General features: G+C 37.3%; 1 protein-coding gene across 1 annotated transcript in view; it reads left to right on the top strand.

Moving 5' to 3' along the window:
- Window positions 1-26,923, top strand: part of CNTN1 (contactin 1) — a 372,977-nt gene that overhangs the window by 200,911 nt on the left and 145,143 nt on the right. Inside the window, exons 6-9 of the mRNA XM_070947941.1 lie at window positions 8,675-8,853; window positions 13,952-14,047; window positions 16,140-16,346; window positions 17,303-17,399. Of these exons, the coding sequence (XP_070804042.1) occupies window positions 8,675-8,853; window positions 13,952-14,047; window positions 16,140-16,346; window positions 17,303-17,399 (579 nt within the window). The remainder of the gene's footprint in view (window positions 1-8,674; window positions 8,854-13,951; window positions 14,048-16,139; window positions 16,347-17,302; window positions 17,400-26,923) is intronic.

Below are 26,923 nucleotides of genomic sequence, written 5' to 3'. Positions count from 1 at the left end.
AGATATGCTTTAAAGAAAGTTTTAAAATGTTTAAATTAGAATTTTAAAAGGGGAGGCTGATGAACAATTTTTAAAAAGAAGAGTTAAAGAGGGTGAGGGAGTTTTGAATCTTGTAGCAAGTTAGTATATTTTAGCTTATGTTTAGTTTAATGCTATACCCTGTTTTTGCTCTGGGAAGTCGGGGGTGGGGGTGGGGAGGAGGGGTAGAAGGTTGTGTGGGGATAAAATGGTTGTCTAACTTTTAATATAATTAAAAGATAGATTAAGGTATTAATAGAGAAGTAAGAAAAATGGGGGAAATGTTATAATAAAGGGAATGACAATATTAAGATATGATAAATATTGGAGAAGTAAAAAGAAGATTTAAAAGATGTACTCAGAAGATATATTGAATGATGGATTATGTATTATTTGTTTGTTTGTTTACAATATTAAGATATGATAAATATTGGAGGAGCAAAAAGAAGACTTAAAAGATGTATTCAGAAGATATACATTGATTGATTATCAATACATAGATTGATTATGTATTGTTTGTTTTATAAAAAAAAAAAGTTATGTGGCCATAAACACCAGGACTCCTCCAACCAGTGACAGAACCTAACATCCCCTGAAAAGAAATTTCTATGGACTTCATAGTAGAGCTACCAGAAAGCTCAGGAAACACAGTAGTTTGGGTGATCACTGGTTTGTTGTCTAAAAAAGTGCATTTCGTGCCCTGCCAAAAGATCCCTTCTACCCATACAATGGCTTATTCATCCACCATGTCTATAGGCTGCATGCTGCTCCACAGTGGATAATTTCCAACTGAGGACAGGACATTGGGCCCATGCCTGAGCTGCCCTTGACCATCACCACCCCACTCCCCCATTCCATCTTTAAAAGACTGGGTTGCCCAGCTACAGAATTCCTGGCTGGTCATCAGAAAATCATTAGAGGAGGCAAGAGAAATTTATACAGATTTATACAGATTAACAGAGTTGGAAGGGACCTTGTAGGTCATATAATCCAGCACCCCCCGCCCAAACAGTCCTGGTCCCCGGCCTCCAGCTTGCCTGGCTTGCTTCATCGCCACGGCTCCATGTGAGCCATGGCGCTTGCGGCCTAGCTAGCTGCCCTCCCATTGTCCTCAGGCTTGCCTGGCTGGCTAAGCCATCGGCATGGCTCCATCCCAGGAGACAGCACTGGCTGTGGCTTAGCTAGCTGCCCCACCCCCTTTGTCCCCGCTTGCCTTCCCCTACTCCCCCGTGGCCCGCGGCCCCACCATGCTTCCCTGCCTTCCCAGCGGTTCCCGTGGCCAGGCTCACTGCCCATGTTCACCTAGAGAACCTAGGCAGGCTTCAAACTAAACCCCTCCCTAAGGCCGAAGCAATTTACCCTGCCTGCGGCCTGCCATGCTTGGCCGAAGGCCGCCGGTGGGGGCAGTGCGGGTTGGGTGACCGGTATGGGCACAGGTGGCTGAAGTGGGTTTGGGTAAGGCTCTTACCTTACTGTCCCATCTGTAAAGCACTGCGGCGGAGAAAAGCAGCCACTGACTGACCTGGAGAGTGCATGGAGTCACTCCAGGTGTTCTCCGGTGACCTGTTTTCAATTCTCTCCCCTGCTGCTCTTGCTGTGCAGTTTTGTGCAGCACAGCAAAATTTACTTTAGCGACCGGGAGTTGCAACTTTGGGTCCTGTAAGTCCCACTCCCATCTGGAAAATGCTGCAGGCGGCAGAAAGAAACTGCATTCAACCTGGCTGCTTTTCTCTGCCACCCTCAGCGCTTTCTCAATGGGAGTGAAATTGGACCCTAAGCTAAATTTTGCTGTGCTGCGAAAGACGCTTTCCCATTCCCAGGAAGAGCAGCAGGGGAGAGAAAACAGGTTGCCAGAGAACATGTGGAGGGTGCCATGTGCTCTCCAGGCCAGCAGCTGCTTCTCTCCCCTTCTGCTGCTCTTGCCTGGGAGAGTGAGAGAGTGTCTTTTGCAGCACAGCAAAATTTAGCTTTGGGCCTGACTTCACTCCAATCAGGAAAGTGCTGCGGGCAGCAGAGAAAAGCTCTGCCACCCACAGCGTTTTCCAGACTGGGACTTACAGGAGGACCCAAAGTGGCAACTCCCTGTTGCTAAAGTAAATTTTGCTGTGCGCCCAGGGCCCCGAGGGCCGACCTCTCAGAGCGCCGCTGCTGCTGCACTCCTTCCACCGCCGCTGCTGCACTCCTTCCACCACCGCTGCCACCATGCTTCTTCCATCGCCACTGCTGTGACTGGAGCTCGCCATCAGGATCAGTATCAGTAAGTTCTTGCTTTGTTCCCTGGGAAGGGCTCTGTTGTGGAGGACTGTGCGCCCAGATCAGGTGCTTTCTCTCAGGCCTCCTGCCTCGCATGTCTTGGGTGGGTCTCACCCTCGTAGCCTTTGAAGGAGGAAGGGAAGGGAGAGAGAGGGGGGGGAAGAAAGAAAGAAAGAAAGAAAGAAAGAAAGAAAGAAAGAAAGAAAGAAAGAAAGAAAGAAAGAAAGAAAGAAAGAAAGAAAGAAAGAAAGAAGGGAGGGAGGGAGGGAGGGAGGGAGGGAGGGAGGGAGGGAGGGAGGGAGGAAAAGAAAAAAGAGAGAGACAAGAAAGAAAAAAAGAAAGAAAGAGGAAGGGAAGGGAAGGGAAGGGAAAGAAAAGAAAAAAGTGAGAAAGAAAATCGAGAAAGAAAAAGAAAGGAAGGAAGGGAGAGAGAGAGAGAAGAAAGAAAGAAAGAGAAAGAGACAAAGAAAGAAAAAGAAAGAGAAAGAAAGGAAGGAAGGAAGGAAGAAGGAAGGAAGGAAGTGGGAGAGAGAGAGAGAAAGAGAAAGAAGAGGAAGGAAGGGTCACAAACCCTGCCACTAGACATGGCTTCCGAAGACGCTGTGAAACAGCACAGCAATCTAGAACTGGAAGGAACCTTGGAGGCCATCTAGTCCAACCCCCTGCTCCAGCAGGAGATCCTTACAGAATCATAGAATAGCAGGGTTAGAAGGGACCTTGGAGGCTATCTAGTCCAACCCCCTGCTCCAGCAGGAAACCTTATATCGTCTGGATTATTTTGGTGCCTCTAACAGAGAGGAAAATTGCCAGAAAGAAGAAGGAGTTTACTAGGACAAGACTGCCATGCAGAGGAAGGCAGAGTTGACTTATGACCTTGATTTATGACCACAGTTGAGCCCAAAATTTTGGTTGCTAAGCAAGAGCGTTGTTAAGTGAGTTGTACCACATCTTACTCAATCCATGACATCTCCAGGCTCTAACAGTCATGTGCAAGCTAGGGAAGAACATCTGAAGGTGTGTGTAATGTTCTAATGTACAGAGGTTATAGTTCAATGTGTGGCAGAAAATGGATTCTGGTGTGTTTTTCCAAATGCAGTAAGTGAGGTTGAATGTGTATAGTTTTAGAAGAGCTGTGTGTATGTGTATGTGTATGTACATACACAAACAGTATATATAGTAGATAATGTATCTTTTTGTGTGCCTATACACACTCTATACTATATAATATGTATGTACACATATGGCATATATAACATTGGATTAAATAAATAATATATTTTGGATGTTCAGTAGTAGTAAATAAATAGGGAAATTGTATCTTGTTGAGGCCTTTGAGGCGAGGAGAGGCCAGGCAAGGCGCTCCTTGACATGAATGACATCAAGTTGGCCATGCCCACCGAGTCACATGACCATCAAGCCACACCCAGCTAGTCACATGACCACCCAGCCATGCCCACACAGTCACATGACCACCTAGCCACGCCCACCAAGCCACGCCTACAGAATTGGTAGTAAAAAAATTTGAATCCCACCACTGCCCTATACCATTTCTGACAGATGGCAGTCCAGTCTCTTTTTGAAAGTTTCCAGTGATGAAGCTCCCACAACTTCTGAAGGCAAGCTGTTCCATTGATTGATTCCTCTCACTGTCAGAAAATTTCTCCTTATTTCCAGGTTGAATCTCTCCTTGTTCAGTTTCCATCCATTATTCCTTGTCTGGCCTTCAGGTGCTTTGGAAATTTATAAATTTATAAAAAGCACACAGACAAAAAAAGAACAAAGCCCAAAGACTTAGAAATAGGAGAATGGATCTTCCTGTACATTAAATACATGCAATCCAGACAGCCTTCCAAAAAACTGGGATCAAAAAAACGGGAAGTACGTTGGCTCCTAAATGGGTAGACCTTAAATACATTAAGGCACTCAAACTCTTCAAACGTTTCCATTAGCGATATCCTTATAAACCAAAATAGTTCCCTATTTTAACCATATATCTACCTTGTTTCTCTCTCTCTTTGTTGTGTGTTTCCATTGATGTCCTTGTCAAGAGGGGCAGCATGAATTATCCACCAGCTTCAGCCTGGCACTTTGCCAGCATTCTGCCATCAATCGGGGAAGGGAGGAGGGGACAAATGGCCCATAAAGCTGTATAGTCTTATTATGGGAAATTTGGAGGGGATAATTGACAGTTGAGAAAGAACAACTTGGAATTGTTCTTTGGTTTTGGAATCCAGTTCGTGCTGGTGCACTAGCATTTTCAAGGCCATTTGCCCTGAGAGTGGAATTTCACCAACCCAAACACTTCAGCATTTCCCAAAAATGTCAGCAGTGCCAGATGGCTCCACATGGACAGACCACAGGGGAGGGCTAGGGGAAACCAGGGGTTTAGTTCTGTATTGGCGCATAGGAATTTTAGATTCCGCTTGACTTTACTGCGATCGGCATCTCTCAGTAAAAGTGCCTTTTCACTTCAACCAAATTGAGTTGAAAGTTTTACTGATCTGTAAGGGATCAGACTGGGGCAGATCTGACATAATATCATACTTAGCATTAATTATATATTTCAAACAATTTTATGTTAATTAACATTTTAGGAATTATATTTAACATCAATATAGCTTTTGTGCTCATCTTTAAAAGTTTAACTTATTAAATAAATTTAATAAATGGAGATATGACTGAACAATTTATAATAACAAAAGGAGTGAGACAGGGATGCCCTTTATCCCCTTTATTGTTCATACTATCCTTAGAGATACTGTTAAATGAAATTAGAAGAGACAAGGAAATAAAAGGACTGAAAGTTAAAAAAGAGAAATATAAACTTCAAGCCTTTTCCGATTACTTGGTCTTCATCATAGAGCAGCCAATATCAACAGGACCCAAATTGTTATCACAAATAGAAGAATATGGGAAGGTAGCAGGACTCAAAATTAACAGGCAAAAAACAAAAGGCACTAACAAAAAACCTCACAAAACAACAACAGAAAGAATTAGAAGATAGAATGGATATACAAATGACAAAAAAATTAAAATATTTAGGAATATGGCTAACAAATAAAGGATCATCAATTAGAGAAGACAATTACAACAAATTAACAAGACAGATAAAGAAAGATCTAGAAATCTGGAACAAACTACAGTTATCATTTCTAGGGAAAATAGCCTCAATCAAAATGAATGTCCTACCAAGAATGCTATTTTTATTCCAAGTGATACCTATAAAATTGGGGAAGATTTTTTTTAAAGATTTTAATAAACTTATAGTGAATTTCATTTGGCAGGGGAAGAAAGTAAGGATCAAAATAAAACATTTACAAGACACGAAGGAGAGAGGAGGATTAGCAATCCCAGACTGGGAAACCTATTACAAAGCAACTTCATTGATATGGATTAAGGATTGGATGGAACTGAAAAACAAAAGAATATTGTCATTAGAGGGGTACGATCTAGAAAGAGTACAGCATGCTTTCCTGTGGGAGGGAAAAAGTAGACATCACGGATATTTTCAAAGACATTTGATCAGGGAAGCATTCCTACGGACATGGCAGGGGATAAAAAAGAACCATTATGATAAAATTCCAGAATGGTTATCCACTATGGAGGCACAAATTTACCCAAATGTCTTAGATATTGGTAAAATGAAAACTTACAAAGATCTGTTGATAATCAAGGGGAATTAAGAACAAGGCAGGAATTGAAAGAATTGGGTACAGACATTGATTGGTGGCCCTATATGCAAATAAAATCTAGATACAAGACAGATTTGGCACAATTTGGATTTCAAAAGGGAACGTGAATTAGATAAAATTCTCCATGGAACAGAGGATGAATTGATAAAAAAACTATTTATTAAAATACAAATTGGAAGAAGAGATAGTTAAAGAAAATATGATAATTTGGACGAAAAAATTTAAACATCAAAAAGGAACTTATTATCACATGTGGTGGTCCTGCCGTAAGGCAAAACAATTTTGGCAAATAATTAAAACACAAATAGAAGAAATTATAAATTAACAAATAGAAATAAGGCCAGAAACTTTCCTACTGGGAATAATTACTGGGTCATAAGAAAAAGAAATAAGATACTTAATTATTCACATAATTACAGCAGCACAAATAGTTTTTACCCAAAACTGGAAAAACAATGACATACCATCAGAAGACAAGGTGATTAGAAAAATTATGGAGTGTGCGGAAATGGATAAGCTCGCAAAGGAGATACAAGAAAAAGATGAAATAGAATATTACTTACTCTGGGCGAAATGGTATAAATGGTTGGAGGAGAAAGGGGGGAAAAAGGGGGGTGACAAAATAAAACTAAACAATGGTTAAATTAGGTGGAGGAATATGGAAACAAATGGGAAGCTATAAAAATTGTGGAAAGGAAACTAGGTACCTGTTTATATTAAATGGAAATAAAATATTTAGATTAAGAAAATATATTATAACGGTTTATATGATATACTAGAAATATATGTATAAAAGATATATTAAGATAAGAAAGAGAAAATGTATAAATATGGATTACTGATGCGGAGATGTTGAAAAAAAGAAAATGTAAATATCTGTTTTTGGGTTTTTTTGTTTTTAAAAAACTGTTTAATAAAAATTATTGGGAAAAAAGATTTAACTTACCCAAAACATCATAGTGTTAACGATTTCTAATTTTTTATTATAAAATATCACCGTAGTCTGCTATAATCTGTATTCTACAATGCATTATTTTGCTCTTATAATTAATAAAACAATTAACTGGGGGACAAATCAGAGGTGAAATGCTCCCGGTTCGGACCGGATCGCCCAATCCGGTAGCAATGGAGGTGGGTGGTTCGGAGAACCAGTAGCAAAAATCCCTACCTCCCCACCCCATTGCCCAGTTGAGCCGCGCAATCATCAGAGGCTTTTTTTTAATTTTTAAAAGCATTTTTTCTACAACCTCTTTGGCCAAAAAAATGCTTTTAAAAGTAAAAAAAAAAAGCCTCTGATGATCGCGCAGCTCAGCTGGGATCATCAGAGGCTTTTAAAAGCATTTTTTCTACAACCTCTTCGGCCGAAGAGGTTATAGAAAAAATGTTTTTAAAAGGAAAAAAAGCCTCTGCCGATCAGGCAAGTCAGCTGGGATCGTCAGAGACTTAAAAAAAGAAGCTTCTGCTGATCAGGCAAGTCAGCTGGGATCGTCAGAGGCTTTAAAAGCATTTTTTTACAACCTCTTCAGCTGAAGAGGTTGTAGAAAAAATGGTTTTAAAAGTAAAAAAAAAAGTTGGCCATGCCCACTCTGTCATATTACCCCACCAAGCCATGCCCACAGAACTGGTAGTAACAAATCGTATCTGTGAAAAACATTCAAATAATTATTTTCAATTCTATAACGATATTATTTGGGAATCGCTGTCATTCTGTAACTAGCACAATGGATAATATATTTCAGGGAATCTGTAATTTACACCTAGCAATACTACTGTATGCAATAAGATCAGATTTGTATTGTCAATTCAGATCAATTCAGGTCAAATATCTAACTCAATCTGGAAAATCAGTTTGATGCTTTAAGTAATAAAATTACATTATTTGGAAATCCAGTTTGATTCAGGGAAAAAATACTTTTCCTGCATGCACAGATCTTCTAAATTATCAAATTGGAGTAAATCAGTGGTGAAATCTAAAATTTGTTACTACCGGTTCTGTGGGCGTGGCTTGGTGATGGGGGGTAATGTAACTGGGTGGGTGTGGCCAATTTTTTTTTCTTTTAAAACCATTTTTTCTACAACCTGTTCGGCGAAGTGGTTGTAAAAAAATGCTTTCAAAAGGCTCTGACGATCCCAGCTGAGTTGCCTGATTGGCAGAGGCTTTTTTTTCTTTTAAAAGCCTCTGCCAATCAGGCAACTCAGCTTGGATCATCAGAGGCATTTAAAAGAAAAAAAAACCTCTGCCGATCAAGCAACTCAGCTGGGATCATCAGCTGACGATCCCAGCTGAGCCGCGCGATTATCAGAGGCTTTTTTTTTTTACTTTTAAAAGCATTTTTTCGGCCAAAGAGGTTGTAGAAAAAATGCTTTTAAAAATTAAAAGAAAAAGCCTCTGATGATTGTGTGGCTCAGCTGGGCGGGGGGTGGGGCAGGGATTTTTGCTACCGGTTCTCCGAACCACCCGCCTCCATTGCTACCGGATCGGGTGATCCGGTCCAAACCGGGAGCATTTCACCCCTGGAGTAAATTCAGACTGATACAGAAACACAGTCAAATTCAAACTGAATTTCCAATTAAAACTATGCATTATTCAATGAAACAGATACTCTTATTAGGGATAAGATACTATGTTTTGGAGGCAATGTGCACTTCAGCACTGAAGTGCTGAAATAAAGTGTTAATATTTTTTTAAAATAAATATTTTCCTTGAATAGGTGGCAACGTAACAACTGGGATGTTGATATTAAGCTGACAAAAGAACATTATAGTATGGTAGGAGGTAACCTGGAAATCAATAATCCTGAGAAGTCAAGGGATGAAGGAACATATGTTTGCATAGCATACAATATACATGGAACTATAAGGAGCCGGGAAGCAACTTTAAACTTTGGTTGTAAGTTGTCTTTACATGAACCTTTCCTTTATACAAACTCTTTGAAATGGTGTTCAGTAGATTGGTATGTTAGACTGTGTTATTTCTCCGTGTCAAATAATATATGGGTATATGCATACTTTTGTATTTATTTGTTTATTTTGTCATGTTTATGTAGTATGTAATGGAGGTGGTGACACTTTGAGAGCTGTATGCAACAAAATTTCATTTTAATGTATGCCAATTAGTGTACATTCAAAGTGACAGTAAAGTTATTCTAAGTCTACTGACTTAATTTAGTTTGATTTATTGTCATGACCCATGCTGATTGAAACAGTATGAAAGAGACACTTTTTCTAACCATAATCACTATTTTTTTAAAAAAAATTTTTTTACTGTGATTAGAGTGAGAAAAGTGAGTGAATATGAATGGATCATTTTTTTCTAGATGAAAAAAAATTTGTGGACATTTATTATATCTTCTATATAAACCTATCTGCTTATATGTAATGATGAATTTTATCAGTGCTGATTGATTACATAGCAGTTTATTAAAACAAACCTTGTGCTTCTATAAAATAGTAGATACCAAAATAATGATATTTTTGCAACATGACTTTAATAAAAAACATCTTATTTCAGTTTTTTACTAAAACTGAAAAACTTCCCAAAAAGTATTGCTTTAGGATCATTCTCAAAACTTTCTAGTGCAAAGTTACCCTGCCAATCATTGGTGGAAAACATGTCTTCATGACATGTTGCTTTCTTAGAAATTTATTGATAAGGAGGTATGATATCAACTTTAGATATTTTAGCCTCAAGGGATGGTTTTGTTTCCATCCACAAAAGTAGATCTCTCATGAAGTCATGTTAGTGCTCCTGATGTTAGAATTCAACTTTGCCTGTCTGGATTTGAAGCTGTGAATTTTTTAACTGTGAAGAGTAATGGGTCTGATTACAGATTAACAGAGTTGGAAGGGACCTTATAGGTCATCTAGTCCAACCCCCACCCAAGCAGGAGACCCTACACCATTTCTGACAGATGCCAGTCCAGTCTCTTCTTGAAAGCTTCCATTGATGAAGCTCCCACAACTTCCGAAGGCAAGCTGTTCCATTGGTTGATTGCTCTCACTGTCAGAAATTTTCTCCTTATTTCCAGGTTGAATCTCTCCCTGTTCAGTTTCCACCCATTATTTCTTGTCTGGCCTTCAGGTGCTTTGGAAAATAACTTGACCCCTTCCTCTCTGTGGCAGGCCTTAATATTGGAACACTGCTATCATGTCTCCCCTGGTCCTTCTCTTCACTAGCCTAGCCATGCCCAGTTCCTGTAACAGTTCTTCATATGTTTTAGTCCCCTAATCATCTCGTTTGCTCTTCTTTGCACTCTTTCTAGAGTTTCAACATCTTTTTTATAGTGTGGTGACCAAAACTGGATGCAGTATTCTAGGTGTAGTCTTACTAAGGCTTTATAGAGTGGTATTAGTACCTCACTTGATCTTGATTGTATCCCTCTGTTAATGCAATTTAGGATTGCATTGGCTTTTTTGGCCGCCACCTCACACTGTTAGCTCATATTTTATTTGTTGTCCACTAAGACTTCAAGATCCCTCTCATAGTTACTGCTTTAAGCCTGGGTTCACCCAGTCTATATATGTACTTTTGATTTTTCTTGCCTAAGTGTAAGACTTTACTTTTCTCTACATTGAATTTCATTTTGTTAGTTAGGGTCCAGTGTTCCAGTCTGTCAAGATCCATCTGGATCTTGAGGCTATCATCTAGGGTGTTGGCTATTCCTGTCAGCTTAGTATCATCTGCAAATTTACTAAATTCCCCTTCTATTCCCTCATTTAAGTCCTTTATGAAGATATTAAAAAGTACTGGACCTAAGACAGAACCTTGTAGTACCCACTGCTTTCTTCCCTCTGTGTAGATGTAGTACCATTCAGGATTACTCGTTGAGTACGGTTTGTCAGCCAGTTAGAAATCCATCTGATGGTGATGCTATCTATGTCTACTTTGTTGAAGTCTAAATATACTATGCCCATAGCATTTCGCTGGTCTACTAATTTAGTCACTACGTTGAAGAATGAAATAAGATTGGTTTGGCATGATCTATTTTTAACAAACCTGTGCTGGCTTCTAGTTATTACTTTATTCATTTCTAGATGCTGGCAGATCTGTTTTTTGATTATTTTTTCCAGTATTTTTATATGTTTCTATATAGCATTCCTCCTACTGAAATAACAGGTGTGTAAATTCTTTATTTATTGCAGCACTATTGAATTATGTAATTCCCAGCATTTGTGGAAAGTGGCTTTTTTAAAAGCAGTCTCCCAGCTACCAACTATTTCTTTGTATTATTGAGTGAAGGCAGCACTATTGCTGGCCTTGTTACTGAGACAAAGCAAAAAAAGTGTGTGTGTGTGTATGACTTTTTTTAGTGACATACTTTCCTACAGCCCAAGGAGAAGAGGAAAGCATATTATCAGTGCTGTGTAACTGAGGCCTTAATTTCTGTTTCAGTGCTACCAAGCTGTGAATTAAAATTAGAATTAGAATTCTTTATTGGCCAAATGTGATTAGGCATATGGAATTTGTTTCCGGTGCATAAACTCTCAGTATACATACAACAATAGTATTCGATCATTAGTCATTGTAAAAATACGTTCATCATAAAACATTAGATACAACATTTAATGATAATCATTCATAGCCAGTTTGCATTTAAAAGAGCTAAATTCAACATCTAAATGAGATTTAGAAATAAAAAGAACAAACAAAATAAGGGGAGCTATTATTATCCTAATAAACATTTTACTAAAATAATTATTCTTTTCTACATGCCTATGGACCTCAGATAAACCAATAACAGAAAAATACCATTGTAAACTTACAACAAAATTTTTTACTTGGTAAGATACTTATAGTATTGCAATGGCATGCCAAGCCCTATCAAACATAAATTAATGAGCTAATGTATAGATATGTTTATTCACACAAATCTCCCTGTTACATGGGTAAAAGAGGTGAACCTAATTTAAATATACTATTATGACTGTTTTTTTCTCCATAGACCCATTGCAGTTCCCTGCCTGCAATAGTTCTGTAGTTTTGTAATATTAAGTAGCATAATAGAAATTCATTTATGAAAAAATGATTATTTGCTTGTTCAGCAATCACTGAATTGATAGGCTATTTCCTTTTCTTTCGTATTTATTTATTTATTTATTTTTCAAATTTCTATACCGCCCTTCTCCTTTCGGACTCAGGGTGGTGAACAGCCAAGATAAAAAACATTTATACACAAAAGTTAAAAATAGATTTAAAATAATTAAATAAATTTGGCCCGTAATTTAAAACTTTTCTTGTTTTGATTACATATTATTACTCATTTTGAAGACATTAACAGTGTTCATGCACTGTAGCCCTTCATGCACTTCTTAAAAGAAAAGAATTGAATAGAAAATATTTATATTGAAAGGTTATCATTTTCCCTATAGCATAAATGCAACGTTTTGTTTATGGTGAATGATTCCAAATATATGTGTAATCCTTAGGGCTACTATTAATATTAAAATCATAGTTACTTAAGTTAAATCACTTTCATATAATTAAAATGAATTAAAATATTTCAAATTTAATTCTGTATACATTAATGCATACAGGAGCCTGGTTTAGCTCAACAGACAGAAGCACTGTAATTTAACACCAGCTGTCTGCAATTAAAGTAAGATCGAATCTCGCCAGGCTCAAGGTTGACTCAGCCTTCCATCCTTTCTAAGGTAGGTAAAATGAGGACCCAGTTTGTGGGGGCAATAAACTGACTTTGTATAAAATATACAAAAGTATGAAGGCTATTGCTTAACGCACTGTAAGCCGCCCTGAGTCTCCGGAGAAGGGCGGCATATAAATCAAATAAAAATAAAAAAATAAAAATAAAATATATGACCCACCTCAGGTTTTTGCAACCTATGTTTTTTTGCAAAAGCAATCCCACTTTAATCTCATTCCTGGAAACTGAAGAAAAAGCCAAGAAATATAGTTGCAATTTTTTCTTTTATAACATTTTTTCTGTTTGTTTGTTTAGTTCAGTGAATAGAGATAAAAAGACAAGAACTTTCAAAGACTGATGTCATTCTTATCAATTAATAAAATGGAAGACACTTTCAAAGAAGGCTTGATTCCTCATGACTGCATGGGTAGTCAATTCTCTGAGAAGCATGTGTGAGTGGCTTGCTGTAGTGGCTTTTAGTCTGTAGCCCTGATTAGCTTGCACATGTCAATAAACCCAAATTTCTTCTAAACAATACCTTAGCAAACTTTAAAGTCTAGCAGTGATGGCTAAATAGAGTAAAGTATGAAATAATTGATGGATATATGTTAAAATAGTTTGGTGTTTAGTACAATCTCACAGACTATCTTCATCCATCTTTTAATTTCTCGGCTTTCATGAACTGTTCCTTTCCAGATAAGCCAATAAAATTCTTTTGGAATCTTAAATTCACCTTAATCTTATTTTCTGCCCACCTTTTATTGAATCTTAAATTTAAGATTATAATGTTATGGATGATTTGCTTTTCAACCCATACACAAACCAAGACTAGACTATTGAATTGTCAGCCTTGCAATTTTATCCATGTTCCAATATTGTATCTTGAAATTGGCTTTTTATTTGCTCAGTAACATAAGCGCTGATCCTTGTAAAACAATTTCCTGAATAGATATCTTGAATGTTTTTATAGCCCTACATATCACTGAGACAGTAATCTCTATGTTTGTGAAATGTTTGTTTCCATTATTAGCAAGAATTCTCCAGTTTGACCTCAAAAAAATAAACATGAGGTTACAAACACTCCTGAGAGTATAAAGGCATCAACTTCTATTATGATACACATAGATATTGGGAGATGTTATTTTTTGTAGATAAATTGGATAACAGTTAATATGAGAGACATTCTTCTTAACATTGTTATTTAATAATATCTTTTTATTTTACATCTATATCTATATCTATATCTATATCTATATCTCTATATCTATATCTATCTATCTATCTATCTATCTTATCTATCTATCTATCTATCTATCTATCTATCTATCTATCTATTATCATGCATAGATTTATATCCTTTTCCTCCGGAAGAGAGACATGCAGTAAAAGTACGAGAAGGTGTAGGTGCTGTTCTTCTCTGTGATCCTCCACCTCATTATCCAGGTAATTAAATTTATATATTTCAGTTTCAATTGGAATAATGACATAAAAATTAATACAATTAGAATAGTATTAATGTTGACTGTAACTAAGTTACCTAAGCCTCTTGAGCCTTATAAAAAAAAGAATTGTTCCTGTTTGACATGTGAAAATAAAATTCCTTACAGTATGATTGTCTTCCTTCAGATTATAAAGTAATTGAATCTGTTTACTATTATAAGATTTGATTGTTCAAAGTTGAAAACAGCTGAAAACTTTCAGAGAAATACTGTATGTATTTTACAAATGGAAACCAGCTTTTTCAGGTATATATTTAATGTATTCTGTAGAGGTAATCCCCGGGTTATGAGGGTTCCCTTAGCAAATGTTTGAAATTGCATGATTAGTGCCCCCTAGTGTTTATGAACAAGTCCTGAAATTATGAATATTGCAGCACCATGGCAGTTGTTCATCCTTACGAACGACCACAGAGGCTCTGCAACATTTATTCCGCCTATTTCACCCCCTCCCAGCTGGGTCTTCAAGATCTCCTCTCTGTCGTGCTTTCTTTGACTGCTTCATTACTTCAGGCTTTCAGTGCATTAAGCAGAGAACAGAGGCCTAACATGCTGCAAGATCAGTAGTGCGAGATCTTGTGCTACTGATCTCGTGTGATCTTGGACTTTAGGCCTCTATTCTCTGTGAATTGAGGCCTGGAGATTGCAATTGGATGGAAGGCTTTCCTTCAGGCTTTCCCTCTGTTTGCCATTTCCTTGCCGAAGCCTGCAGGGAGATTGCATTCCTGTAGGCTTTGGCAGCTCTTTGCAAAAAGCTTTTGGTGGCATCAGCAGAGCTTGGGAGGAGTGGGTGTGTCCCTCTGAAGCTTTGTTCCTATAGGCAAAGCCTTTTTGAAAAGGACTGGTGAAGCCTAAAGGGACGCAATCCTCAAGCGCTTTGGTGATGAGAAAGGAGGCACAGAGGACCGTGCATAGTCTTTTGGGCCTCCTTTCTCGCCAGCAATCCACTTAACAAGACCTCTGGTGATGAAAAAAGAGTCCGGGTAGGAGGCCCGACCTCCTTTTTCATCACTGGAGACCTTGTCAAGCCCTTTGGTGATGAAGAAGGCAAAGAAACAGACTGGAGAGGAGACAAATCTTCATAAAGTAAGACACCCAGCATGGCAGAATAGGGGAAAGCAATTGTGGGGACCCCGGGGGAAGGAGAATGAGGTATCTGTGGGTTAGGGGAGGCCTTGGAGTAGGTGGCCTGTTTTATCACTAGGCCCCCCCCATGGCCTTTCCCACCCTGAGATATCTCATGTGCACTTAACGAGCTGCACATTCAATTATCAAATATGTGGGCAAAAGGAGGAAGTGATCACATTCAAGGTATGAGATTCATTCCCACAAATCCTTGGTTTACGAATGGAATGGGCAGGCTCCATTAAATTCGTAACTCGAGAACTACCTGTACTCTTCTCTAGCCTAAGCCTACAGTATGCATAAATAGAGGTCACATATCAGTATTTGTTAAACTTGACAATTTAAGAAATGTGGACTTCAATGCCCACTTACTGTCATATATAGCATGGAGTGATAATTAAATGAAGAAAAGTTGTTCCAAAGTTCTAACAGCTGCCCCCCTTGCAGTCATGTGATCTCATTTTGGGCATTCAGTAACCAGTCCGCATTTATAGCTTTTTGCAATGTTCCATGGTCATGTAACTGCTTTTTACAACATTGATGCTGATAACTGGCATTTACTTCTGGGTTTTGTTTTGGTTTTTGGTTTTTTTGCAAAAATGGCCCACTGCAAACAATGATTTCACTTAACAACCACAGTATTTGCATAATGTAATAATAGTAGTAAAATTTGGTTGGTTGTGTTAGTGGTCTGCTTTATGACCATCACAATTTATGGGCCGGCTCCATTACAGTTGTAAATTGAGTACTATCTGTATAGCCAAGAGCACTGATATTACTGGTAATCCCTGATCCAAGACTAACCAGTGCTTATCTTGTTTAGCTTCCAACAAAATTAGCTAGGTGTTACCATATCCTCTAAACAATAGCTTCATCTCTATTAATAAATTTTAAATACATTTTTCTATCTCCAGATGATCTAAGTTATCGCTGGTTTCTGAATGATTTCCCAGAATTCATTACTTTGGATAAACGGCGATATGTGTCACAAACAAATGGTAATCTTTATATAGCCAAAGTTGAACCTACTGATAAAGGCAACTATTCATGCTGTGTGACTAGTAATTCAATTACTAAGAGTGTATTCAGCAGTTTCATTTCACTCATTCCTCAAGCAGATCGTAAGTATTCCTCAAAAGTCTTATGTATGTCAGATGTTCTTCTTAAATAATGTCTCCTTTCCTTTTGTACACTTTATCCAGTTCAGTGAAACAGTATATGAAAGAAATGTTTGGCTTAGATTCTCTTTTCAGCTTGTTTTTTATTTCTAAATTTTAGATTTTACATCTTATCTCATGAATCCAACTGTTTTGTTTTTGTTATCCAAAACATACTCACTCATTCAGCCTCTTTTTCTGTGTGTGTGAGAGAGACACATACAAAGAAAGAGAAACAGAGAGAGAACACAACAGTTATAAATAATCAGGGAGCCAAGTTTGACTATGGCTTACTTTCAAATTTAACTCACTTGCTTGACTGAATAATGTGTGTCTCAGAAATGTATGATATAAAATGTGTAAGCTATAAAAAAAATAGAAATATAAAAGGATACAAAACAGACATTGCTTTTCCCATGTTTGGAAAATCAAATATGAGTATATTTACATTTTTGAGATGTGACATGTGACAGGAAACAATATTAACTTTCTCAAAACAATTTTTGGTTAACTGGTAAGAAATAGATTATGTAAATGAAATATTGGGATTTGATCTATTTTAAAGATTTTCATATTCTGTTCTGGTTAAATATTTCAACTTTTACTTTATGTGAATTTATACAAGTTATCAAAAAAGCAGTTAGAATTTCTGTAATCACTTAGCCTCCAGTGTTGTCCAGATTTTTATGGCTTAGGTGACGTAGTGATATTTCATGACAAGTTAAATCTATTCTTAACTGATAGTAGAATAAATGTGTGTGATCCTTTCTTCCTGCTTCCTACAACTGTTTTATTTTAGAAATGCATCTCTACTCACAGTCTCTCTAAGTTTTTTTTAAGGAAATAAACTTTTCAAATATTATATGTGCTAAGTATCCATTTTTTAGAAAACTATTTATTTTATTGTTTTTTCTTATTAGGGTCAAAAGGCTATGTGCCAGATATCAGAGTGAAGTTCAAAGATACATATGCACTTTTAGGACAAAATGTGACACTAGAATGCTTTGCGCTTGGAAAGTACGTATGCTTGAATTTAGTGATATACATGGCAAAATGTGATCTATTTTGGCCAGGGATGGGTAGCTTTCTTCTGCGATCAGAAGCAATCCCAAAACATGAATTTGAAAGTGTTCTCAGTGCCTCCTATCACTCATACTTTGCACTCCTATCACTCATTCTTTGCACTATATACAAATGCACAAAGTCTGGGGAACAGATAGACAGATAGACAGATTAACAGAGTTGGAAGGGACCTTGTAGGTCATCTGGCCCAACCCCCCAACCCCCAATCCCCACCCAAGCAAGAGACCCTACATCATTTCTGACAAATGGCAATCCAATCTTTTCTTGAAAGTCTCAAGTGATGAAGCTCCCACAACTTCCGAAGGTAAGCTGTTCCATTGGTTGGTTGTTCTCACTGTCAGAAAGTTCCTCCTTATTTCTAGGTTGAATCTCTCCTTGGTCAGTTTCCATCCATTATTCCTTGTCTGGCCCTCAGGTGCTTTGGAAAATAGCTTGACCCTCTCCTCTCTGTGGCAGCTCCTCAAATATTGGAACACTGCTATCATGTCTCCCTGGTCCTTCTCTTTACTAGACTAGCCATGCCCAGTTCCTGTAACTGTTCTTCATGTTTTAGTCTCCAGTCCCCTAATCATCCTGGTTGCTCTTCTCTGCACTCTTTCTAGAGTCTCAGCATCTTTTTTTTTTATTGCAAAAGTTTTACAATTACATTTTCACCCCTTTTTTCACCCCCCCCACCTCCCTCCCCAAACCCTCCCTAACCCTCCCTAACCCTCCCCCCTCAGACTTCCCTATTATGTACTCATAACTAGTAACACTAATATATAAGCTTGAACCCATCCCTCCCCCTGTATAATTTTTCCTCTTTGTCTCTTTACATTAAAATATTTCTAATACATTATTTTCAAATAAAAGCTATTTGATACTTTCTAGTTTGGTATTTGTTCTGAACATATTCTATCCACCTTTTCCATTCCCATTCATAAATCTCTTGTGAACAGTCTTTTAAATATGCTGAAATCTTCGCCATCTCTGCAAAACTAGCCATCTTCAAAGTCCATTCCTCGATAGTGGGTAAAGCTTCATTCTTCCAATATTTACCTATCAACAATCTTGCTGCTGTTATCATATACAATATCAGTTTTATCTCACCCCGTGTAAAACCCTTAACTATACCCAATAAAAACAACTGTGGAGAAAATTGAATTTTTTTCCTCAAAACATTCTGCATGACCCACCAAATTTTTATCCAAAAAGCCTTAACTTTCCTGCAGGTCCACCAAACATGATAATACGTAGCATCTAAACATTCACATCTCCAACATTTTGGCTGAACATTAGGGTACATACATGACAACTTTTTAGGATCTAAATGCCATCTATAAAACATTTTATAAAAATTTTCTCTCAGGTTTTGCGACTGTGTAAATTTAACATTCTGAACCCAAATTTTTTCCCAAGTTTCCAGCATCACTGGTTCTTCAAAATTCTGTGCCCACTTAATCATACAATCTTTAACTAATTCCGTTTCTGAATCTCTTTCTAACAATACATTATAAAGCCTTTTAATATGCATTGGACCTTTCTCTCTTATATGTCTAACCAATTCTTCCTCATGCAACATAATACCAGTTTTTTGGTCCTCTTTCCATCTCAATTGTAATTGATTATATTGTAACCAAGTTAAATTAAACCCTTCATCCAACAGTGTCTGTAATGTCTTCAGCTGCCATCTGCCCGCATCTGTGAAAAGAACCTCTTTATATAAAAACCCCCCGAGTGACGTTATATTTGTATTCCACAAAGTATGACCAAGATCCAGCCATAGCGGTATTTTATAATCCCATTTGAATCGGTGCTTCTTCCAAACTCTCATCAAAGAGTCTCTAAGTATATGACTTTTAAATACTTTATCTACTTTGTCGTCATAAAATAAATAAGCATGCCATCCAAATTCAAGATCAAAACTTTCTGCATTCAATATTCCAGTCTTTTTACTTCCAAACCAATCACTTGTTAAAGTTAAAGCTGCTGCATCATAATATAACTGTAGGTTTGGGAGTTTAAGACCTCCTCTTTCTGGAACATCTTGCATAATTTTCAATTTCACTCTCGGCTTCTTCTCGTTCCAGACAAACTTATTCACACCAGACTGCCAAACTTTCAGTTGTTTATCACTTTTAAGCACCGGAATCATTTGAAACAAAAACAGAAATCTTGGCAAAATGTTCATCTTAACTGCTGCTATTCTTCCAAGTAAAGACAGTTGCAGCTTTTTCCAAGTCTCCATGTCTTTCTGAACCTCTCGCCACAACACCTCATAATTATTTTGAAACAATTTCATGTTTGATTCTGCAACCTGAACTCCAAGATATTTTACCTTAGGTACAATTTCAAAACCTGCCCTCCTTTCAAGCTCATGTTTACGATCTTGTGTCATATTTTTAACTATCATTTTAGTCTTTTTTGAATTCAGTCTAAAACCTGAAACTCTACCATAGTCTTGTATAATGTCCTTCATCAGGATTGTTGATTCCATTGGTTGTGATAGGGTAACAACCAGATCATCTGCAAATGCCTTTATTCTATAATCCTCTTGCCTTATCATTATGCCTTTCAAAATTTTAGAGTCCCGTATTGTGTTTAGCAAGACTTCCAATGTTAAAATAAATAAAAGTGGGGACAACGGACATCCCTGTCTTGTTCCTTTTTCAATTTTAAACTCTGTCGTCAGACTTCCATTAATAATAATCTGTGCCTTTTGCTCTTGATAAATTGCTGAAATCGCCTGTATAAATTGGTCCCCAAAGTCCATCTTTTTTAAAGTCTTTAGTAGAAAATTCCAATCCACTCTATCAAAGGCCTTCTCTGCATCCAAAAAAACCAGCACTGCAGGAATCTGTTTATTCTTATCAAGATATTCCAATAAATCTATTACTTGCCTTACATTGTCCTTCATATATCTGCCCTCAATAAATCCCGCTTGATCCTCATGAATCACCTTTTGGATTACTGGCATCAACCTGTTGGCTAATACTTTCGCATAGATTTTATAGTCTGTATTCAAAAGAGATATTGGTCTATAATTCTCTGGTTTTTTAGGACCAACTTGTTCTTTTGGTATCAAAGATATATAAGCAGTTGTCCATGATGGGGGTATTTTACCCCCTTGTTGAATATTGCAAAATAAATCTCTAAGTTGTCCCACCATTTCAGCTTGTAAAGTTTTGTAATACACTGCGGTCAAACCATCCGTGCCAGGAGCTTTGGCTGTTTTTAACTGTTTAATTGCTGCTATTATCTCCTCCTCTGTTATAGGATAATTCATTCTTTCCTTTTGTTGATCAGTAATTTTTGTAACTCTCTTATCATTTAAATATTTTTCTATAAGTCCATTCTGCACCTCCTCTTTGGCATATAGTTTGGTATAATAGTCCACAAAAGCTTCTTTAATTAATTTTTGTTGAAAAATTTCTTTCCCTCCAATATCAATACTATCAATAGTCCGTATACTTTGTTTTTTCCTCAATGTGTAAGCCAACCATCTGCCCGGTTTGTTAGCGTTGCAAAATGTATTATGCTTCGCATATTGTAAATTTGTTGCAACTTGTTCCGCCATAAGCATTTGAAATTGGTCTTTCAGAAGTTTTATAGCATTTCGTATTCTTTCATCTGTTGGATTTTTAATAAATAACTGTTCTTTATTCTTTATTTCCGTTTCCAATTCAGATCTTTTCTTTTGTCGGAACAGTCTATGTTTAGAGTTCATGTAGATAAGTACCCCTCTCATATAAGCTTTACTTGCGTCCCAAACAATTTCAATTGGGGTACCTTTATTCAAATTTATTTCAAAAAATTCTTTCAAATGCTTTTTAAGTTCTATTGTATTTTTTTCATATCTAAACAAGTTCTCATTTAATCTCCAAGAACGTCTCTCAACCTTATCCATCTCAATTTCTATCCATACAGGGCTATGGTCAGTCAAAGTTCTTGGAAAAATCTTTGTTCTTTTTGTCTTAACAAGTAGATCATTTGACAACAGGATAAAATCAATCCTAGAAAAAGATCTATGTCTATCAGAAAAGAAAGTGTAATCCAATTCTTTTGGGTTATGTATTCTCCAAACATCTTTTAGTTCCATATCTTCTTTCATATCAAAAAAACTCTCTGGTAGTCTAATTCTAGACTTTGCCAAACTCTTTTTATCTAGTTTAGAATCAATTACTCCGTTCCAGTCTCCCATAATTAAAATAGATCTATAGTCCCATTGCAATATTTTAGTTTATAACATCTTGTAAAAATAGTCCTGTTGTTGATTGGGAGCATAAATTCCAATCAAAAGAATTTGGCCTTTTACTGTAAACAGTTCAATTGCTACAAACCTACCATCTTGATCTACTTCTATAACTTTAGCTGTTAACTTTTTATTTACATAAATAACCACACCATTCTTTTTCTGCGAAGTTGAAGATATAAAATGTGCTCCTAGTTTTGAGTTTATCAAATATTTTTGATCTTGAGTTGTGATATGCGTTTCTTGTAAACATATTATATCATTATTAAATTGTTTCAAATATGTAAATATTTTCTTCCTTTTCTGTGCTGAATTCAACCCATTGACATTCCAAGATAAACACTTAAAGGTCATCAGCCTCTTTCTGGAGCACAGAGCAAAATACTTGAAGATCATCCGAAAGCTTTGATCTCGCTCCTCCCATAGCTCCACTCTCTTGTACAGTACTCTTAACTGCCTTCTTGTCTTGTCTTTCCTGTTGTTGTTGTTGCTTTTGTTTAAGTAGCTTAGATTGAGCTCTGGTTATACGTTGATCTTTAACTTCAGTCAACTGAATCAAGTCCAAAATTGGAGAAGAATCAAACAAGGGCTCACTCAGAAAACCTCCTTCTGCACCTTGCACTACTTCTGATTCCTGCTTGGACTGTTCTTGCAATTGCCTCTCTTCACTCTCTTTAATCTCCAAAACTGTAGATGTACATGGAGATGGTGTTCTTTCCTTAAGAATAGTAGTGTAAAAGTGTTGTGCCTTCTCCACGGTATTCAACCGATATCCTTCTCCCTTATATCTGAAAATTATCCCAGCTGGTGCGTCCCACCGGAAGGGTATCTGTAGATTTTTCAATTCCTTAACAAGAAAACCAAATTCTTTTCTGGCTTTCAACATTTTAGGAGGTAATTCTTTAAAAATTTCAAGTCGTGAACCCCCCACTTGTACAGAAGTATGAAAAGATTTTTGCAGGATATCATTTCTAATTTCTCTCTCTGTAAAGTATATGACCACATCTCTAGGCAGTTGTCTTTGTCTGGCCACCCAAGAGTTCACTCTGTAGATTTTATCTATTTTGTGAAATACCACATCAGGATTAACTTGTAGAATCTTGGCCAAGGCTTCAGAACAAACTTGTCTCAAATCCTGTCTCTCCCCCTCTCGAATTCCCCGAAGCCGTATGGCAAATTCCATCGCCCGGAATTGTATCATAACAATCTCATCTTCAATTCTCTGCATTTTATTGTCAACTTCATCAATTTTATAATCATTGTCTTTCATCTTGACATTAACTTCTGATTTAAATTCTTCAACTTTAAAATCAACTTTCCCAATAAATTCTGCCAGGCCAGACGCCACTTCTGATATTTTTTTGGTCACCTTATTTTGATTCTGTTTCACCATATCTTTAACTTCATTAATTTCCTGCATAAATTCCTGATGTGATTTTTGAAGTTTGTCATCTATCTCCTGTTGAGATTTTAAAAATTTATCATCCAGAGTTTTAGAAATAAATTGTTTTAAATCTCCCACATCAAATTCTTTTTTCTGGGTCTGTAACTGCTGTGCAGAGGGAAGCTGCGTTTCTTGTTTATGTGTGGGGGATCCCCCCCCTGCTGCCTTCCCTTCCTGCTTCTTTGAAGCCATCCTGCCACGTAATCTGGATTTTCTAAAAAGGGAAGTTCCTTTTCCTTTCCCTCCTGCACAAAGACTTCTAAAAAAGTCCCCCAGATTTAATCAATTAAAAGCTAAAGTAGAACAAAGTCCAATATTAGAAAGGGAGAAATTTTCCACTTGCTTCTCTTATAGCAAACAAGGCAACTTTGCAACAACTTGGAAACTTGTAACACAAAATAACTTCACCAATCCACACTCATTGGCTCGTTAACTTTAAGGCTAAGCGCCATGTTTTTTTTCAAAGCACTTTCACTCACTCAAATTTGTCTCAGTTTGAAAAATCAACAAAGCGCTGATACTTGCGTTTCCAAATTTCAGGGTTCAGATAGGTTCGCTGTTTGTTAAAGCTGATTCTTTTCAAATTACGTTTCCTGCAGCCGGCTTGTTTTGCGGAAGCAAAATCGTCCCACGTCGCCCGGAGTTTCCGCAGGTTGGGAGGGAGCCACACCCGTTCTCTCCCCAGAAAAAATTCCCTGGGGGACAACGGGGGCTCAACCTGTACCCTGCGATCTCTACTTCTTCAATCCTTAGGATTTTGAAGCTTTCAAGCCGCTTCTGAGTAGCGAAGCGGCTCTACGGGCGGCGGGGCTGGCGGAGCTTCGAAAGGCACCGCCGTCGCCGAAGGCAGAGAAACCGGAAGTCCGAGTCTCAGCATCTTTTTTATAGTGTGGTGACCAAAACTGGATACAGTACTCTAGGTGTGATCTTACTAAGGCTTTATAGAGTGCTATTAGTATTCCCTTGATCTTGATTGTATCCCTCTGTTAATGCAATTTAGGATTGCATTGGCTTTTTTGGCTGCCGCTGCACACTTCTGGCTCATACTTAGCTGGTTGTCCACTAGGACCCCAAGATCCCTGTCACAGTTACTGCTATTAAGCCTAGTTTCACCCAGTCTATATATGTACTTTTGGTTTTTCTTGCCTAAGTGTAGGACTTTGCTTTTCTCTACATTGAATTTCATTTTGTTAGATAGGGACCAGTGTTCAAGTCTTCAAGATCCATCTAGATCTTGAGTCTATCTTCTAGGGCAGTGGTTCTCAACTTCCTAATGTCGCGGCCCTTTAATGCAGTTCCTCATGTTGTGGTGACCCCCAACCAGGGGTGGGTTCTAATTTTTTTTCTGTGGGCATGGATTTTGTGGGCGTGGTTTGGAGATCATGTGACTGGGTGGGCGTGGCTAGCTGGTCATGTGACCAGGTGGCCATGGCTATGTGTATAGGGACTACTCAGAGGGCTGAAAAAAGTCATTTCTGACAGATCCTCGCACTTTTGACTGGTCCTCACACTTATGACCATCCTCACATTTATGCCCGTGCAGCATTCTTAACAACCATGTCACTCATTTCACAGCTGCTTCTTTTCACCATGGTGATAAGATAGGACAAAAAACGTAAAATGTGAGGATAGTCGTAAATTCGAGATCTGGTCAAAAGTGCGAGGACCAGTCAAAAATAACTTTTTCAGCCCTCTGAGTAGTCCATGTGCACAAAAGGACTACCCAGAGGGCTGAAAAAAGTGATTTCTGACAGGTCCTCGCACTTTTGACCGGTCTTCGCACTTATGACTGGTCATCATTTATGCCCATTGTAGCATTCTTTTTTTTTTTTGATTTTTTTTTTATTTTTAAACAAAACTTAAAACATAAAACAATTGTCATCCATTACAATTACAGAAAGTGTATTGATCGGTTACGAATCTTTTGTGCTTAATCCTCTATCCCACATTTTCTTATTTAACAGTTTATTACATTATTATTCTCCTTTACCAATTATTTAACAGTAAATTATCCTCTATAAGGGGGGAAAAAAACCCCTTTATATATTTTATTATCTTATCCATTTCATTTCATATTTCATTTCCATTCTTTCTTGTCTAACCATTGATAAAATAAATCCCATATCAAATAATATTGTTTATCTTCTTGTTCCCTAATTTCAAATGTCAATTTACTCATTTCAGCACACTCCAAAATTTTCTTGATAACGTCGTCATCCGTGGGTATCTTCTCACCTTTCCAGTTTCTAGCAAATACAATTCTAGCTGCTGTTAAAACATTCAGAATTAAATATCTCATTTCTCTATTATGTATTTCTGGTAAAATCCTCAATAAAAATATCTCTGGTTTAAAGTCAATATGTTTCTTTGTCATTTTTTCCAACCACCTGTGGATTTTAGTCCAATATCTTTTAGCTTTTGCACATGTCCACCACATATGGTAATATGAGCCCGGGGACTGATGACACTTCCAACATTTCTCCGATTTGTTCTTGTACATTCTGGCTATTCTCGCCGGGGGTAGATGCCACCTGTAAAACATCTTATACAAGTTTTCCTTATATGCTGTTGATATTGTCATTTTATAATTCTGTGACCATAATTTTTCCCATTTCTCTAAGTCAATCCCATGACCCACATTTTTCCCCCATGCAATCATTGTTTCTTTAACTTGTTCTTCTGCCAGTTTTACTTCTAATAAATGGCTATACAATTTTTTAATCACATGGTCATCAGAACCTATTAAAATTTTATCTAAGTTTATCAAGGTGCTATAAAAACCCTCCTTTTTAGAATCTTCATCATATCTAGACTGTATTTGCATATATGAAAACCAATCCATTTCAAGCTCTTGTTCTTCTAATTCTTGCTTCGATTTAAGTTCACCCTTTTCATTTAATAATTCACCATATCTAACAATTTGTTCCTTCCTAAACGTTACTGCGTGTGAGACTGCTTCAATAAGTGATAGCCAGACTGGAATTTTTAAGTAGTAACATTGTTTGATCTTCTCCCAGTTTAATAACAAAGACTCTCGTATCATATGTCTTCTAAAATAACCCTGTATTTCTGTACTTTTATACCACATAAAAGCGTGCCAACCCAACAATAAGTCATGTCCTTCTAAGGTCAACAATCTAATATTCCTTAGTGTTATCCATTCTTTAATCCACATCAAGTTACAAGCTTGATAATACAATTCCCAATCCGGCAAACCAAAACCTCCTCTTAATCTAACATCTTGCATCAATTTTAATTTTATCCTTGCCTTTTTGCCCTGCCATATATATTTTAACACCATTTTATTTAAATCTTCAAAATATTTTTTCCCCAACTTAATTGGAATTGTCTGAAACAAGTATAGAAGTCTGGGCAATATATTCATTTTAATAGTTGATATTCTCCCTATCAATGATAACTGCAAATTTTGTTAGGTCTGTCGCTATCTGTAGCATTCTTAACAACCGTATCACTCATTTCACAACTGCTTCTCTTCACCATGGTGACAAGATAGGGCAAAAACGTAAAATGTGAGGACAGTCGTAAGTTCGAGGACTGGTCAAAAGTGCGAAGACAAGTCAGAAATAACTTTTTCAGCCCTCTGAGTAGTCCATATGCATAAAAGGATACAGCAATAGAGAGGAATGAAGGAAGGGAAGGGAAATTAGAGTAGGAGGGAGGGTAAGAGAGGGAGGAAGAGAGGAGGAGAAGGAGAAAGGAAGAGGAAGTAGGGAGGAGAAGAAGAGGGGGAGGAAGAGAAAGTAAGAAGGAAAGAAAAGAGAG

This window comes from Pituophis catenifer, unplaced genomic scaffold (genome assembly GCF_029215685.1).
Source record: "Pituophis catenifer annectens isolate HBS135680 unplaced genomic scaffold, rPitCat1.0.hap2 SCAF_7, whole genome shotgun sequence".
Lineage (NCBI taxonomy): Eukaryota > Metazoa > Chordata > Lepidosauria > Squamata > Colubridae > Pituophis > Pituophis catenifer.
Note: the sequence above shows the minus strand (reverse complement) of the source record. Positions and strands in the feature narration are given on the sequence as shown.